At 38.4% G+C, this 18226-nt stretch overlaps 1 protein-coding gene across 1 annotated transcript in view; it reads left to right on the forward strand.

Annotated features, from left to right (window-relative positions):
- agbl4 (AGBL carboxypeptidase 4) overlaps positions 1 to 18226 on the forward strand; it is a 359863-nt gene that overhangs the window by 133878 nt on the left and 207759 nt on the right. The window contains exon 4 of the mRNA XM_051904378.1: positions 852 to 946. Coding sequence (XP_051760338.1) covers positions 852 to 946 — 95 coding nt within the window. The remainder of the gene's footprint in view (positions 1 to 851; positions 947 to 18226) is intronic.

Consider the following 18226-nt stretch of genomic DNA (forward strand, 5'->3'; position numbering starts at 1 on the left):
TGATCTGGGAAATGCTAACGTTAGCCTGCTAGCATTGAAAGCATACAATCCCACCCTCCTTGCAAATCGCTATCCAAAGCCATGCCTCCTCCAAAACACATGAACGCGCACACACGGCTGCTCTCTGCAAAGCGTCACCAGAGACTACCTCATGTCTCAAAGCACATAACATTACAATAATAATGAACGTAAACAACTTAGAGAGCTTGTACCTGACTGCTGCAGATTCGTTTCAGAGTTGATACTGTTGACATGGATAAGCATAATTCTGAGTCTGACTGAACAGCTCCGGTTAGAACGTCACGGGTTGCCATCTATTAATTACAGTAGTTTTGGCGTGAACGCAGCAGAAGCCCGTTGTTTTGATTTGGTCGGAACTGTAAAAGGTGACTGCTGCTTGTTTGTGGTGCTCCGTGACTGAGGTCTGTCTGTATAAACTCTGCATACATGAAACGCGCTGATGATGTATGATGTCTGCGTGAACAGGGTGCGCGGGGGTATATAAAAACATACGTTGACAGGCAGGTAGGACATCGTATCACTGAATATAATGAGTGGATGAACATTTTATGGTCCTACGCCTTCCACAGACAATATATATTTATAAAAATAAATTTAGACCATTTAACATAGTGATTACTATCAGGATATGAGGAGACTTTCAACTAGTATAACAAAAAATGTTTCTGTAGAGAATCACCTATTGCATCTTTAAGTCTATTTCAGGTCATTTTGTAGTGCACATTTATAGTTTAAGGTTTGTTTGCAAACTCTCGCTGTGTGTGTTTTCATACATAATAAAATAACCTCGGTTCCATCTCACAAGAAATGTCTGTTTCTTGTTGTTTCAGAGGGTGATTTTCAACATTGTGAACTTCAGCAAGACTAAGAGCCTGTACAGAGATGGGATGTCCCCCGTGGTGAAGTCGACCAGCCGGCCTAAATGGTATTCATACCCTCTGCAAATATCACATCTCCACCTACACACTGTTCGCCACTGCGCTTTCCACGCTTTAATTCCAAATAACAAATCCGCGACTTATCTTCCATGTGTAGTTTCCATGTGTGTAACCAGGCTCAAGCATGGGTTCCACACAAACCCTGCAGACACAGTGAATAAGACTTGACTGTGTACACTGTCGTCATATCTGACTGTCTTATCTCTCTTTCACAAACAACAGGATTTTTCGTTACCACCTCTTCGAGTTTTCACACTGCCGGTGTTCCTTAAAGGAAGCATTCAACGCTTTCTCACTTTCTCTTCCTTCTCCAAGTTGACAATAGTGTGTTTGATGTTCCAGATGAGAGGTTGTGTTGCTGGGGATGTTTGGTCTCCATGGTGACGCCATCTGGTTAGAAAAAGGGACAGTAACAGGGCTGTTGATAGAGGAATTGTGAGAAATGCCAGAGAAGGAAGTGAGCTTCAGGCTGGACAAACTCCTCATAGGCGACTGTTTACTGGCGCCATTTTCTCGAAACGGGTTTTGTGTCTCTTTTAATCAGCTTGTCTCTTTGCGCTCTGTCGGCAATAGGGATGGTTTTATTAGACACATCTGCCTTCATGAAGGAGGAGATGCGTGAAAGACAAATGCAGTCCCCTAACTGTGTGTATTTTTGAATGTCTGTTAAATGGCTACATGTATTACATCAGTGTGAAGATAAGATCAAATCCTTCCTGCTCTATGTGAGATCTGCTATTCTTCACATATGGCTTATTTGATCTGTTTGTCTATGCTTATGGCAAATGCTCAACCGCTGAAGCTAATCGCCATATACATTTGAAGACTATAAGTTTCTTGTTTTTTGTCTAGTTTACTAATCGTGGTCTAGGTGTGTCAATTACAACATCAGTCTTCTCTCTGATTAGTTATGATCCTGTTATTTGTTTTTTACACAAATTTTCTTCTCAATTCTTATTATTTTTTTTAATATAAAGTATAATTACTTTGAATAAAAAATATAATTAAATGAATAAAAGTCGGAGGATATTTATATTATATTATATTATATTATATTCACCAAGACTGCATTTATTTGATCAAAGATACAGTGAAAACAGTAATATTGTGAAATATTATTACAATTTAAAATAAATGTTTTCTATTTTAATATATCTTAAATGTAATTTATTCCTGTAATGGCGAAGCTAAATTACTCCACTTTTTTTCAGGATTCTTGATGAATAGAAACAGAACAGCATTTATTTGAAATAGAAATCTTTTGTAACATTATAATTGTCTTTACTATTCCTATTGATCAATTTAATGCATATTTGGTAAATAAAACTTTTATTTTATTTAAAAAAAATAATCTTACCCCAAACTTTTGAACAGTAAGTGTATTTACAAACATACAATTTATACATTTAGGGCTGTCAAAATGAATGTGTTAATTTTGCGATTAATTAATTAATTAATTTTTTTCAGTTTAACGTATCATCCATTTTTTTTCTGTTATCTTTTGTCTGCACTACATTATGAGACGGTATATATACACTTTTTGGGAACACATATTGGGGGAAAAAAGCTATTAGAGCTGTAATTTTTTCACAAACTTATTGCAGCAACATGTTTCTGTCTTATAGTGTGCGACTGATTTTACAGTGTGCGAGTGTACCTTAAGCACTTCCCAGCAAGTTTGGGAAAAGTTAAGTTCCCCCCCCCACACACACACACATACACACACACACACAACGATACAGACACACACATCCACACCTCCTATCAGTATCAATCAGAGTGGTGCATTACCATTCAAACACTCATCTGCCAGGTTGAATTTGCATGGGCCATGCAGTCTGGGCAGGTGAGGCCTGTCAGAGGTAATAGCAGGGAACTGATGGATGCAGAAGTGTGTATGCATCCATACGGGTGTGTACGAGAGCCACTACGCCACGTTATCCTGACGCGCCGAACAGAGGTCATGTGACGGAGAATACCCGCTCAACGGAAGCCTTGACATCTGTCACGAGTCGATCAAGGGCATTCAGACAAATGGCAGGCATCTGCCAAGGGAGCCTGTCTTCCTCTGCCAAACCCTGGTCACGGCCTAATGGGACAAGACAATTAGATGGAGATGCTGCCGGAAAACAATGGACTGCAAAACATTTCACAGTCAAGCTGACGTCTCCTACGTGCCCATGTTCAACATTTCCCTGAGGAGAGTGCTGGGGGTATTTAAAAGTTTGTAGCACGTCATATCTCAGTTTTTATAGGCCTGCGCACCTCAAACCTCTCTTTAGAAATGAATTGCTGTAAGGCTGCACAATTATTATAAAAAATAAATGTCTATTATATATTTATATTTATATATATACACACAATTAAATAATATTTCATATTTTTGCATGAATTGACAACATCGCAGCTTTATTGGAAATGATACAGAATAAAAATAGTATGCACACAAATTATATTTAAATTGATTTTCACTTTTTGTTCAGATTATCATAGTTTTAAACATTCAACAATTGGAAATGGCTGGATTTTTATAGTTTAAGATCTACATACAGTTCAGGTACAAGGTAAAAATGATAAAAATCATTTTAAAAATAGCAAAAATAAAGGATGGAGGCCTGGTTAAGAAAAAAAAAAAAAAAAAAAAAAAAAATGTAATGTGACCTTCATATAACCAAAAATAAAAGAGTTTAATCTGTTTTAAAACACAACCACTGGGACATAATCATGTCTGTAATTGAAGAAACACCTGATTTTTAAATATCATCTATTGGTTATACTTAAAGGTGCAGTAAGCAATTTCTGAGAAACGCAGTTGATATTTAAAACCACCAAAAACAAACATGCCCCTACCCAAAAGGATCTTGATAGCTCCTCCCCCAAATTCATTAAAACGCTATACAACACAGGCAACTCCCCCCTAATGAGCTACAAGTGTGTTTTGGTGGTCAGTCCGATCCACTTTAAACAGGAATCCTGTTCTCAGTTGTGTTCTGATTCATTGTGCAGCCCTACAGTATATCACAGTCAAGCTTAATTATGGTTTAAAAGGAGAACTTTTTTAGATATGGCTGCAGAGAGGGAACGAGACTGGCACATGGCCCAGGCTAAACTCGAACCCAGGTCGCCAGAAGCACAAAAACTCTCACTGTGTCACAGCTCCAACCATCAGTCTTATTTCTATTTTCTGTGACAGTCCTCGCACAGTAATTTATTGTATCAGAAACTCGCCCTTCCATTCTAAAAAAAAAAAAAAAAAAAACTTTTTTGCTAACTGGAAATAGAGCAATTTTTGCTAACTTTCTAACATTTTCATAGCAGGGAGGAGGCAGATTGACATTAGACGACATTTCTTTTATTTCCACCGGCATCAAAGTCATTGTCTGAATCATGCGTTTTTTTTAATACCAATCTGGAGCTCAAAGGACTGCCGTTTGTGTTGGTCTGCGGCATGCGGTGTGAAAATAAGCCTGTAGCATTTAGAGACTCTGAATACGCAAGCGAAAGCAACGGAGAACCTCTGTGTACAAATGCCACAGTGATAGTCATCAGATGGCTGGATCAGGGTGAGCTGATCATACCGCATGCTGGCCGCCGCTGTGGCGCAGACTCGGGCATTAGGACTTCAATAAAGTGAGGAAAGACCACGTAATTCTCACACAAACGCAAGACGAGCCTCTCCGTTTCTCATCCAATTATAGAGGTGTGAAAACAACATGCTGTGACACAAAGGGAGGCCTTACACACACACACTTTTGCATGGAGGTATACGTGCTCCCTTCCTCACAACACACGCAAGCACACACGTGATAATGGCTATATGTGCAAAGCGGGTATATGTAACATTTAATAGATTTTGTGTGAAACAGAAGTGTACATAATGGTTCATGTGATCTGTATCACCGTAAATGAATTTCTATGCTAGTTAGGTGCTGATTTAGTGCTGGTCAAGTACCTGTTGAAATTTGTTGGAAATTGGTTAAGATTCTTTGGAATCAGAATTTTGTGCGTTTTCGTTCTTTTTTGTGTGTGTGTGTGTATGTAGTTATAATAGTTTGAAAATGCAGTGGCTGTACAGTATTTTATCACCCAATATACACCTCAATGTGCACAGACGATGAGTGAGTGTTTATCGTTTTCACATGTTGTTAATATTCCCTAGTTACCTATTTAATACATTGCGCTTCAAAAGTTTGTAATTGTAGGATTTTTGTACAATATCATCATAAGATCTTATCATTTTGTAATGACTTTGCATTAATAAGGGACAACGCAAACTATGAAAACATTTTATGAAATAAAAAAATTATCGATTTTGACCACTTCTAAACTGTGTTCTGATTGGTCTGATATGTACTAACCAATCAGAAAAGCTACAAAGGTGTGCTGACCAAATAATCTTCAGAAAGACACCTGGGATACATTTAATCAGGCACCACAGCTTGCAGAGGGGCTTATCTGACTATGACATCTATATATTACTGTTATTATGTAATCAAAATGAAAATAATTATTGTTAGTCTTTGGTGTGGGCAATATTACTTATGTCTCTTCACCCTAAATCTTACTATTTGCTTCTGACTAGCAATAGCAAGAAGCAAAATTGGTTGTTTTGGTCAAAAAGTTTTTGGCGTGTCTTTGATTACGTTTGTGAAGGAAGTAGCTAGAGTTTATTCGGTAACACTTTACAATAAGGTCTCATTTGTTAAAGTCCTTCTGTAGTCAATAATTTTATCCCTTAAAACTTATCTTTGATCACCAAAATTACATATTTAACCTTTTTTTTTTTCCTGTGAAAAAAAATTCTTAATGCCTTAAAATAGCTTGAATGTAACTCTACACCCCTGACTTATTGAATATACACGGATCTATGAATATGATAATTAGCCCCGCCTCCACTCACTCGCATGAGCTCAGACAAGATCCACTCGGTCAACTTACTGAGGTAAACGCTGCACAATGGTATCGCTTTTTACAATGTTGGACACATAACGGTAATTAATATGATTAGCGTTTTGCTTGACTACGTTATCAAACAGCTAATAATGTGTTGCTAATGTTATTAGTTCACCATCTGAGTTTGCCTTCTAACAATCAGTATCCTTAGAAACGCTTTGAACAACTCAAAACGTCAGTAGAGAAAGGCATAAAGTTCATCATAACATTGTAATATACATCATACACCTGCCATATCAACAGAAAAATATACCGGGATAACCCCCTAATGCTAAAGCCCGCCGGCACGTTGACGTGATTGGTTACAAGGTAGTTTGTGATGTCAGAAACACCAGGGATTTCAAAGCGTGGGTTTGAGACTGTCTTTGGTTTACTGCAGTTTTAAAGTGAAAATACTCAGCAATGATGTTGACTTATGAATTTGGACATGGTTTGTTTCAAAGCATATTAAAAACACCACATAGACATATAAACAACATTAAAAACTTGATTTTCATCACAGGGGGACTTTAATATGTATTAACTCACATGGACTAACAGCAGTGCATTTTTTTTATATCAGTTAATATAAACCCAGCTGTTCATTGTTTGTTCATGTTAGTTCACAGTGTAGTAATTAATGTTAACAAATACAACTTTTGATTTTAATAATGTATTAGAAAATATTGAAATTAACGTTTAACTAAGGTTAATAAATGCTGTAGAACTATTGTTCATTTTTAGATTATCTAACCCTAACCCTAACTAAAGTAGTTAACTAATGAAACCTTGTTGTAAAGTGTTACTGTTTATTCTTTAGTGTCCTCAGTGCTTTTATAGTCCTCACTAGTTGCATGTGGTTGTGACAATATGTAAAAACTAAAGACTATTGGCTAATAGTCTAATTAAAAACTAATTAAAAAGAATGGGGATGAGCCCTTCAGTATGTCCCGCCCAAATATACGGCTTCAACAAAATATGTGAGTATTCTTCTGTGATTCCTAGTTGCTGAGAGGCAATTTCAGAAGACATTTATTCAATCTCAGTGTTTTGAGCTTCAAAAACCCCAAACAGCTATCTTTCATTTCTCTTGAGCTTTTTGGTTTGTATTGTTGTTGCCTGTGAATTTCTCTTTCACATTCTCCTTTTGGTTCATTTTCCATCATGACAGCAAAGTGGAACAGCTCAAAAACTGCTAATCTCTCTTTGACAAGTAGATATGAAATAAAGCAAAGAGCAGCTTTAACTGTCTGATCCAGCCTTGTATGCAGCATTGGATAAAGTCAAGAAAAAAAGATTGAGCGTGGGAGAGAGAGAGAGGGAGTGAGAAAGGGAAAGAGAGACAGTTTAAGAAAAAAAAAAAAAGAGAACAGATTGCCACTGCTGCCTTTATCTGTGGAAAAAGTCACTTTTAACCTGAAAGTTGAAACCTTTATCTCTATCTGCAGAGACCGTTCTTCCTTAAGGCTGGCTGATGCTGGAGTCCCGTGTGTGTGAGTGTGTGTGTGTGTGTGTGTGTGTGTGTGTGTGTGTGTGTGTGTGTGTGTGTGTGCACGCCGCCTGGGGCTCATCTGTTCTTGGCCCCCATGATAGACAGACAGGCATCAGATTGGAACTTGGATGCGTGCATATTTGTTTCTGGATATATGCGCGTGTTTATGCACCTACAGTCCAGCGACAGGAAATGGCCAATGAGCAACCATATTTTTTTTTTTTTTTTAATGCAGGATTCCCATAGTCATGGTAAAGGGGTTCCAGTACAGTCATGGTAAAATGGAAATATCTTTATCAATAGTGTTTTTCAGGTGTTGGAAATTGAAGAGACCATATTATGCCCATTTACAAAGTCTTGATTTTGTTTTTGGGGTCTACTAGAATAGATTTTCATGCTTGAATGTTCAAAAAAACACATTATTTTTCACATATTTTACATGCAACACCTCTCTTCCCAGTTTGTCAGTAACTAAACTCTGTTTAGTTCCTGTGCCTATGAAGCCCCTCCTTCTGAAAAGTGCACTGCGCTCTGATTGGTCGGCTGAACCAGTCTGTTGTGAATGGTAAACCACTTTGAGTGTGTTTTGGAAATGTCACGCCCCTTACCATAACCGTGACAACAACACACTATATGCAACTTAACCAGGCCTCGACTTTTTATTTTGCGTATGTCTTGGGTGGGAATTATTTAAATGAGGAATTTTATGATGTGCACATTCCCAGAAGAAAACTCAAGACTACAATCGAGGTATTTCAGGGAGTTAATTTGCAGACTGTAACAATGTTCAAGTTCAGGGAAGGAGGAGGTGGGAACAGGAAAACGTTCACAAAATAATCATAAACAACAAAACAAAAGTAAAGCGGCAGCCTGGTCCTCTCTCTTCCTTCACTGTCATCTCTCTTCCTTTTATCCTTCCAGAGCTCCTCCGTGGGACTCGAGACCGGTATGGCGCTCATTAGCACTCGCGCCACTGGCCTCGCTCCGTTCCCGTGGTTCGCGGCCCTGCCCTGCTTGCCACACTGACTTTTTCATGCTCAAAAAGTAACATTACACACTAAAGAAAGTGTATTAAGGTCCAATAATACAATTTTAAAAGTCATGGAAATTTGTAACGTTTTTCTAGTTATTCTGAGCTATAAAATTTTGAATCTGCTAGAAACTGCTGTTGGTATAAGTTGCTTGCAAAACCAATTTGTGATTGGTCAGCACAGATTAGTTAATGATGTATTACTGAATTAGAATCTGAATCAAAAATCGGATCTGAATCAAAATAATTCTCATGGAAATTCTTTGTACAGAATGAGTTGGATAATGTAAAATATAAGTGTGCTCAAGTGTCCCAAACCAGTTTGTTTTCACCCGCTCCCAACTTGATTTTTCTTTTTTCATTGAATTTTGAAGCGTCTCATTGAAACAAAAAGCAAACCGTATTTCAAGTGCATTATTAAGAAAAGAACAAGATATATATGTATATATTAACTTTGCAAACTCCCAATATATACATAGGCTAAATTCAGACTGCACAGTGTTAGCAGAACCGCCTGCACCCGCCTACATCAAGAAATAGTCCCATGTCTCAACAAATTTAATCGGGTCTCATGGGAATTCTGCAAAAATGCAGATCTATAGCTCAAACAAATCTCTTAAATATATTTCAAAGATTCAGTGCCATGAACAAATTTTTGTTTGGCTAATCCAGTGAACTTTTAAACACAACTTTTCCTTGTTTAAAGCCTGTGTACCCTGACTCATAGCCAGCCAATCAGATTGGAGCTTGCCATATTTGTGTGCAGTAAGCATCAGAGAGTCCATGAGTGGTCTGGAGACGTGGCTGGGACTGTTGTTAGCTTAATGGTGGTTTTGGAATCGTTATAGGCATCTCTTGCGCTGTGGTTCATGTGGTTGTGTTTTAGCAGGCTGGAAGCAGTGAGGAGGACTGATGCATTGGGCTTATTGCTTTTAAGTGGGAGGATGAAGTGGTTGTGAGCTCTTCACAGGACTGAGAGCTGTTTAGCATTCAGCAAAAGAGAGAGAGAGAGACCTTTGACTGCTGATCCTCCTGACACATTAGATCCATTCTATGGCCATATTGAGATTCTGGGTGCTTATTGTAGGATAGACTGTACCTCTTTTTCTTCTGCATCATTGACTCTCTCAGATTTTAGTTACTCTCTCCCTTCTCAAAAGTGATTTTGCTGCTTGTTTTCTTTTAAAAGAAGTCTGTCAACCAGACCTATGTATTTCTTTTTGGGAGAATTTTGTTTGAGGAAACTATACAGCAGATATTGATGCTTATATAACCATGTTAGGGTTGTCAGAAATTCAGTAGTCAATGCTAGTGAAATTTAATATTTCTCAAATATAAATTTTGATACAAGAGGAAAAAAATATTTTAAAAGTTAAATATCAATATTAATGTAATAAATTAAAACAGTAACCTTGAGAATTATTTCCCAAGTACTGATTAAGTACTAAGTAAATGCATGGTTTTCAAATAATTATTCAAATAAACAGTCTGTAAAAATAATGAACAAATAAACAAATTAACCAAAAGTACAAATATAAACAGAGCAAATATGCAAATTAAGTAGTTTTTCATGGAAGTAAACATAGAAATTGAAGAAAAAAAAAACAATGTAGCAATCAAAGTGTGTGTGTTTGTGGGGGGTGGGTGGAGGGATGGGTATTCAGGTGTCCCCTATTTTGGTCCCTTTGTAAACTATGGCAGCAAAAAGTATCTTTCTCCATTGACAGCCTTTTTTTTTTTTTTTTTTTTGCTTTTGCGTGCCACATATTCTGTGCCACATATATTCTGTGCCAGTTTGAATACTAACACATAGCTTTCTTTAGTTCTTCTAGAATAATTTGAGTTTAGGCACTTCTAGCATGTTTTTAGCATACGCTAAAGTGAGTTTGGTTCAGAATAATATGCAGATTGTGTTGTCTCCCTGCATAAGTGCCTCTGTGTATCTTCCTCTCTCTTATTTTCTCATCTCTTTTTTATGGAAAGCTTTTCCCCTCTTCATTCACACTCCAAGGTGACAACCTTCCCAACTAGGAGAAGTTGGGAAAAAAACCTTCTTCCCACCCCCTGCAGTGTGGGCTTATTTGTTAGCCTGATAGAGCGAAGAATTAGCAAGCAGCTTCTTTCTGCCGGCAAAAACGGCAAGCGCAGCGAGTGGAGTGTCACTGAGCTTCTGGCGTTCTGGGTTCTGTGAATATGGAGAGCTCTGTGGCACTCTCAGCAGATGCTGCTGGGAACTCCCAGCATGCAGTGGAGGCAGAGAAGAGAGGGTGCCATCCGTACCGAAAAACAAGAAACTTTTGCAGCGATCAGACCTGCGCTGGATGTCATTTCAAAGAACAGTGAGGGATTGCAGCTGTGATTGCAACAGAGCTTTTCATCTCCTGGCACAAAGCTACAGAGCTGTCACTTGTGAATTAATGTGGATTCAAACGCCTGCAGGAGAACTGCAAGGCAAAATGATGGTTTTTCATATGGGAGAGTGGGGTAAGATGCGTCACAGCCTTAATCTAACAAACTGTGTTTAATGTTTGTCACATGACTTTATACCAAAATATCATTTCATATCATTTATGCTTTAGACTTTCTTCTATTGCATTCAAAAATAGAATTAGGTTTATTCATTTAAGTGTTTCTCCTTGCCTGGAGGACAACTTCAGAAATGTGGCACAGCTTACCCCACCCTCCCTATTGTACAGTGTATGAAGGACTCAGTTTATCACTGTAAAAAGCCATTCTTAGTAGCATAATAAGTAGCTCACTGTTGTCCTTACGTTTATGTATTTAAAGAGATACTTTTAATGGTGTGTCTCTCCTCTCACCAGCAGCAAAGACCTTTTCCTATCATTCCTCAAAGAGAAAAACTATTATTGAGAAAAATACTTTCAAAAATAGCACAGGGGTTAGTGGGAAATAACCTTGTCCAAGGGTATGTTTTTATGAAAAAAGCATGGAATGAAAACACGCACGCACTCACACAGTAAGGAAGTTTTCCACCAGCAGGACTGCTCCACCATGAGTCTGCCTGGCAATTTTGCTTTTGTACTAAATCCTTCCTGTGAACGTCTGATGTAACAAAATAGTGAAATTGTATTTGGAGATGTCTCCGGATCCACCAGAGAGGCTGCTAGCGGTAATTGCCCTGTCAATCACTGGGCTCCTGCTGTTGAGTCTGATTGGTTAAGCTGTGGGTAGGGGAAGCTCACCTTAGAGGAGAGGAAACTCTTTCCTCGCTCTCCTTCTTTCTCCATCTTTTTCACTGTCTTTCCTTGTAGACCCCATGGGCCTCTGGCTGCCCAGGGAGTCTTCGCTGCTTACAAGGCCAGTGTACTGTTAAAACAAACAAAACGTAAGGTGGCATGACAAAAATTTCTTCCTTTTGTTTTGGAGTAAATCTTGTTTTGTTTAGTAAATCTTAAGTTGTAATGTTTCCAAACTTCTCATGTGTACTGTGTGTGTGTGTGTGTGTGTGTGTGTGTATATATATATATATATATATATATATATATATATATATATATATATATATATACAGTGCCACTTGAAAGTTTGTGAACCCCTTGCAGAATCTGTGAAAAATATTAACAAAATAAAAGAGATAATACAAAATGCATGTTATTTTTTATTTAGTACTGTCCTGAGTTTACTTTTTTTTTTTTTTAACATAAAAGATGTTTATATATAATTCACAAGACAAAAAATAGCTGAATTTATTCAAATGACCGCGTTCAAAAGTTTGTGAACCATTGATTCTTAATACTGTGTGTGGTTACCTGGATGATCTACGACTGTTTTTTTTGTTTTGTGATGGTTGTTCATGAGTCCCTTGTTTGCTCTGAGCAGTTAAACTGAGCTCTGTTCTTCAGAAAAATCCTTCTGGTCCTGCAGATTCTTCAGATTTCCAGCTTCTTTTGCATATTTGAACCCTTTCCAGCAGTGACTGTATGATTTTGAGATCCATCTTTTCACACTGAGGACAACTGAGGGACTCAAACAAAACTATTAAAAAAGGTTCAAACATTCACTGATGCTCCAGAAGGAAACACGATGTATTAATAGTCAGGGGGTGAAAACTTTTGAACAGGATGAAGATGTCCAAATTTTTCTTATTTTGCTTAAATATCAATTTTCTTCATTTAGTACTGCCCTTTGGAAGCAACAGAAGATACCTACATGTTTCCCTGAGACAAATTAAGTACAATTTACCTTGATCTTCAAATTCAAAAAGTTTTCACCCCCCGGCTCTTAATGCATCGTGTTTCCTTCTGGAGCATCAGTGAATGTTTGAACCTTTTTTAATAGTTGTGTTTGAGTCCCTTAATTGTCCTCAGTGTGAAAAGATGGATCTCAAAATCATACAGTCACTGCTGGAAAGGGTTCAAATATGCAAAAAATGCTTGAAATCTGAAGAATCTGCAGGATCTGGAGGATTTTTCTGAAGAACGCTGGGCAATTTAACTGCTCAGAACAAACAAGGGACTCATGAATAACCATCACAAAACAAAAAAACAGTTGTAGATCATCCAGGTAGTTGGCACGGGTGTAACAAATGGCTGAAAAAGCAAGAAATTTTGAAAAAATTCAGCTGGGAGAACATCTAGCAACTAATTAAGTTAATTGATATCAGGTCTGTAACATGATTAGCTATAAAAGGGAAGTCTTAGAGAGGCAGAGTCTCTCAGAAGTAAAGATGGGCAGAGGCTCTCCAATCTGTGAAAGAGTGCGTAAAAAGATTGTGGAATACTTTAAAAACAATGTTCCTCAACGTCAAACTGCAGAGACTTTGCAAATCTCATCATCTACAGTGCATAACATCATCAAAAGATTCAGAGAAACTGGAGAAATCTTTGTGCGTAAGGGACAAGGCCGAAGACCTTTATTGGATGCCCGTGGTCTTTGGGCCCTCAGATGACACTGCATCACTCATCGGCATGATTGTGTCAATGACATTACTAAATGGGCCCAAGAATACTTCCAGAAACCACTGTTGGTAAACACAATCCGCCGTGCCATCTGCAGATGCCAACTAAAGCTCTATCATGCAAAAAGGAAGCCATATGTGGACATGGTCCAGAAGTGCCGTCGTGTCCTGTGGGCCGAGGCTCATTTAAAATGGACTGTTTGATCAAACGAGTCCAAATTTGACATTCTTGTTGGAAATCACGGACGCTGTGTCCTCTGGGCTAAAGAGGAGGGAGACCTTCCAGCGTGTTATCAGCGTTCAGTTCAAAAGCATCTCTGATTGTATGGGGGTGCATAAGTGCATACGGTATGGGCAGCTTGCGTGTTTTGGAAGGCACTATGAATGCTGAAAGGTATATAAAGGTTTCCAGATGACGTCTATTTCAGGGACGGCCTTGTGTATTTCAGCAGGACAATGCAAAACCACATAGTGCAGCTATTACAACAGCAAGGCTTCGTCGTAGAAGAGTCCAGGTGCTGAATTGGCCTGCCTGTTCACCTGTAGAGAACATTTAACGCATCGTTAAACGAAAAATACGTCAAAGTCGACCACGAACTCTTCAGCAACTGGAAACCTATATCAGGCAAGAATGGGACCAAATTCCTACACCAAAACTCCAGAAACTCATAACCTCGATGCCCAGACGTCTTCAAACTGTTTTGAAAAGAAGAGGAGAAGCTACACCATAGTAAACATGCCCCTGTCCCTAACTATTTTGAGACCTGTAGCAGGCATCAAATTTGAAATGAGCTCATTTTGTGCATAAAATTGTAAAATTTCTCAGTTTAAACATTTGTTATGTTATCTATGTTCTATTGTGAATAAAATATTGGCTCATGTGATTTTTAAAGTCTTTTTAGTTTTCATTTTATTCAGATTTAAAAAACGTCCCAACATTTCCCGAATTCAGGTTGTATGTACAGGTACGTGTGTTTGATATATTATGATACATATTTTAAATTGTTTTGTAATGAAAAGTGCAAAATAGAAGTTTATTTCAATTGAGGATTTTTGGAGCATGTATATCTCACACTCACCACACAAACCAAATATGAAACAGTCTCCTCTGCCTCGTTACGAGAGCACGAAGTGAGCGATAGAAGGACAGTGTTGGGTTCGTTGAGTTTCCTTTTTATATTTGCCATCAGACTGAAAGGCCATTTTGTTTTGTGTCCCCATTCTGTCCCTTCCAAGAGGCTCTGACGCTGGAACTCTGTGTCTGCATGGTTTATGGCTCAAAGTTTTGAGGGTCGCTCCAAACATCTGACACAGTGAATGCCAATGTGAGATGGAGGAGCTTGGCACGGAAACTATGATGGAAGTAATTTCGTAATGGCTTACATTGCTCTTTGATTATTGTGACCGAGAGGGGGTCTGATACTAAATGGGAATGCATTTGTGCCGCAGCGCAGTGCATTAGACTGATTAATCTTATTTTTGCCATTGCTTAGCACTTATGTTTTTGAAAGTATGTGTAGATCTGCTTGAATAGTCTCAGGTCTCAAACCTAAGAGAACTGTTTCTAAAGATACTAGATTAGTGTGTTCTTCCCCCTGTTTCTTTTTGTCCTATGGCCTTATACAAGATGGTGACGTTTATGTCAGGTAAAAACTTAAGACCTTACACCTGTCCCCTGAAAATACATCTAGAGATGGGTGATAATGCTTTCTTTTCGATCTTTTCGTTTTCAAAAACTATCAAGGCCAGTAGCAGTGACTCTAATTATTTATTGTGATTTCTGATGCTAAAATTGGTAAATATAGCCATTTAATTTGCTTTTTAATTTGTTAATTTGATTTAGGCTTTATATTTTATATTTAATTTTATATTTATTGTTTATTTAGGGTGAATTATTCCTTTAACATTAGCATTCCTTTGACTTGGTCAGTAACCAATGTTAATATGTTAAAGGCTTAGTTCACCCAAAAATGAAATTTCTGTCATTAATTACTCACTCTCCTGTCGTTCCACACCCGCAAGACCTTCGTTCATCTTCGGAACACAAATTAAGATATTTCTGATGAAATCCAAGAGGTTTTTTTTTTTTTTTTTAATCCCCAATAGAAAGCAATGTAATTATCGTCATTCAAGGTCCAGAAAAGTACTAAGACATTAGTTGCGTCCCAAATGACGCACTGTACACTATGCACTTATACACTATGTACTCATGCAATATGTACTCATCCATGTAGTGTATGAATTTTATACGTTTATTTTGTCATTAAACATCGGAGTCTAATCCCCACTCCCCCTCCGCAACGTAATTAAAGCTGCGACAGTTGAGTGCATGAAGTGTCCAACATTCCACACTTCATTTTTTCCGTTAATTTAGTGCATCATCCGGGTATTTAAAGTGCACTTTTTCTTTTTGGAATTTTCTGTGTGAACGCACTACTCGCACTATTTGTACTTGAAAACGTCATAAAATAGTGCAAAAGCACAAAAAGTATTCTCGTCGCTTCATAACATTAAGTTTGAACCACTGTAGTCACGTTGACTATTTTAACGATGTCTTTACTACTTCTCTGGACCGTTGCTTTCTATGAGAGCTCTTGGATTTCATCAAAAATATCTTACTTTTTCTTAATTAAATGAACAAAGGACTTACGGGTTTGGAACGACATGAGGGTGAGTACTTAATGTCAGAAATTTAACTTTTGGTTTCACTAACCCTTTAATGTATAAGTACTGTACATTATCTTTTACCTAATCATTTACACTGTCTTCTGTGCAACGTCAGGAAGTAGCAGAACTTTCTCACTCAATCAATCAGGAAAGCTTAGAGAAATCTTCTGCTCTGATTCTCCCAGGTCCGCAAAATCTTCACACTGATATGTCTGCCCATCCCCTCACACAATTAATCGTGTGGCATGCTTTTAATAATTGGCCTTTTAATTGTCGACAAATGAAGAGTGATGTAAAATAGCTAATAGCTTGTACTAATTAATAGGGGAATTGCAGGCTTGTTAATTAAGGGCATACAGGACAAGGACCGGCTCGGCTAATTTGAGCAATAAAACCGAGCCTAAGGATTCGATTCCAAACAAATCGAGTCCCTGACTCTCTCTGGTCTGAGCTCTTCATAAACTTAATCAGTGTCTCACATGATCCGATAGCATCTCTGTTCTGCTGTTAACAAACATAATCTCATACACTCATAAGCATCAGCATCTATCTATCTATCTGTCTATCTATTCAGATCTATTTTCATTTCAGATCTAAACAGCATACAACCCTGCTAACTACACACCACTCTAGTTTGTAGTTAAAAGTCGCACACAAATTTCAACACGAATTCCACGCAGTCACATACGGCAAGCTTGTGATACAAGGATTTCTTTTAGCTTTGATGGAATAAACAAATAGTCCCTTAGATACGCTTTTCTTGGAAACAGCCATACGAACGGAGCCTGTAGCATCAGGTCCCCGGTGACCTGCATTTAAGGGCTGATACTTGAGTTCTGCTGGGAGAAGCACATTTATTTAGCATCTCACATTTGGACACTTGACCAACGCTCTGTGTGTGGAAATACACAAATATTTACACTGACACTTAAAGGGCTATTAGCAAACTAACACCTCTTTCTTTTGTTGCTGAATTTCCCCAGTCCCTGCCAAACATAACCAACATGTCTTTTCTCTGTTTCCGATGTTTGTGTTCCAGGATTAGATGTGTCCTTTCCCCCTGGCCCTTCCTGAATTTGTCTTCATGCTGCTTTGTAGAGTTTGGCTCTCCTAACATGAGCTGTAGGAATCAGACTGGGGCTTCTGCATGTAGCGTGATAAGACACGAAGGCCTAAGCCCTTATTCTGAGGAACAGAGCATCTGCTTTGCATTTTGTGTCAGAGTTGGAATAGAGTAACTATAAAATGAAAAAGGGCGTGTAAAGAATCTATTTGATGGTGCAGTATTGGAGTTCATTAGGTCTGGCTGAGATGTGAGTGGTGGTCTTGCACTCTGGGAGATTCTTTAGAGCCAGCGGGGTCTAAGCACTTCTTTCAGAATGTAATTACAGAATTATATTTATTAGATGAAATAGCACCTCACTCCATTTTCACCCACCAGCTTCATCTAGAAGGATTCATTCACATGTGTAATACAATCGCCAGGGAAAAAAAATGAGCAAGTCGCTCTCCGATCGGAAATAATCTACACGGCGATGTTGTTCCAAGAGAGCTATTAGCATTCATGAGCCGATCCAGTAAAGGAAGATTATAAGAGAAATAATAGAAGGAAATGTAACAAATAGATGAATAGTCTTAGCATAGCGCGCGTGCGAGACAAAGAGATCTTTTTTGGGTGAAACAGTCCCTCTCCCTCTCCGTAAATGACTTACCTGGACAGTTTTATGTTTGCCTGGAGGAGAATTAAAACAGATTCCATTCCCCCAGTTGAGCATAGCGATTCGTGTCAGTGCTCTCCTGGTTGAAAAGCAGTCTAATCTAAATGCTTTTGTCAGGGGAGATTTTTGAGATTGCTGCCGCCCCTGCTACAAATTGGTTGTGTCATCTTATAATGAACTATTTGAGTGTTGCGTCTCTGCGGCCAACAGTTTGATGATTACTGTATGCTGCCGTACCTGCCTCTTTACCTGCTTTATTCTTCCCTCCCACTCCAATCTAATAAACCACAGGGGGCGAGCGATGAGGAGAGGCTGTGTGTTCTAGCATCATGGATATCGCATTCTCAAGGTTGATTGGCGTTGAAGTTTAAGAGGAGACGGAACGCTTGTGCTTGTGAGGTGACCTCTGACCCCAGCTGGAGGATTGTGAGTATCGCAGCCATTCCACAAAGCGCTGCTGTCAGAGGCAGACGAGATGGGGAAAAGCCGGGCGAAGAGTGGATAATTTCT

The sequence above is a fragment of the Ctenopharyngodon idella genome, chromosome 8 (assembly GCF_019924925.1).
Source record: "Ctenopharyngodon idella isolate HZGC_01 chromosome 8, HZGC01, whole genome shotgun sequence".
NCBI classification, from domain to species: domain Eukaryota; kingdom Metazoa; phylum Chordata; class Actinopteri; order Cypriniformes; family Xenocyprididae; genus Ctenopharyngodon; species Ctenopharyngodon idella.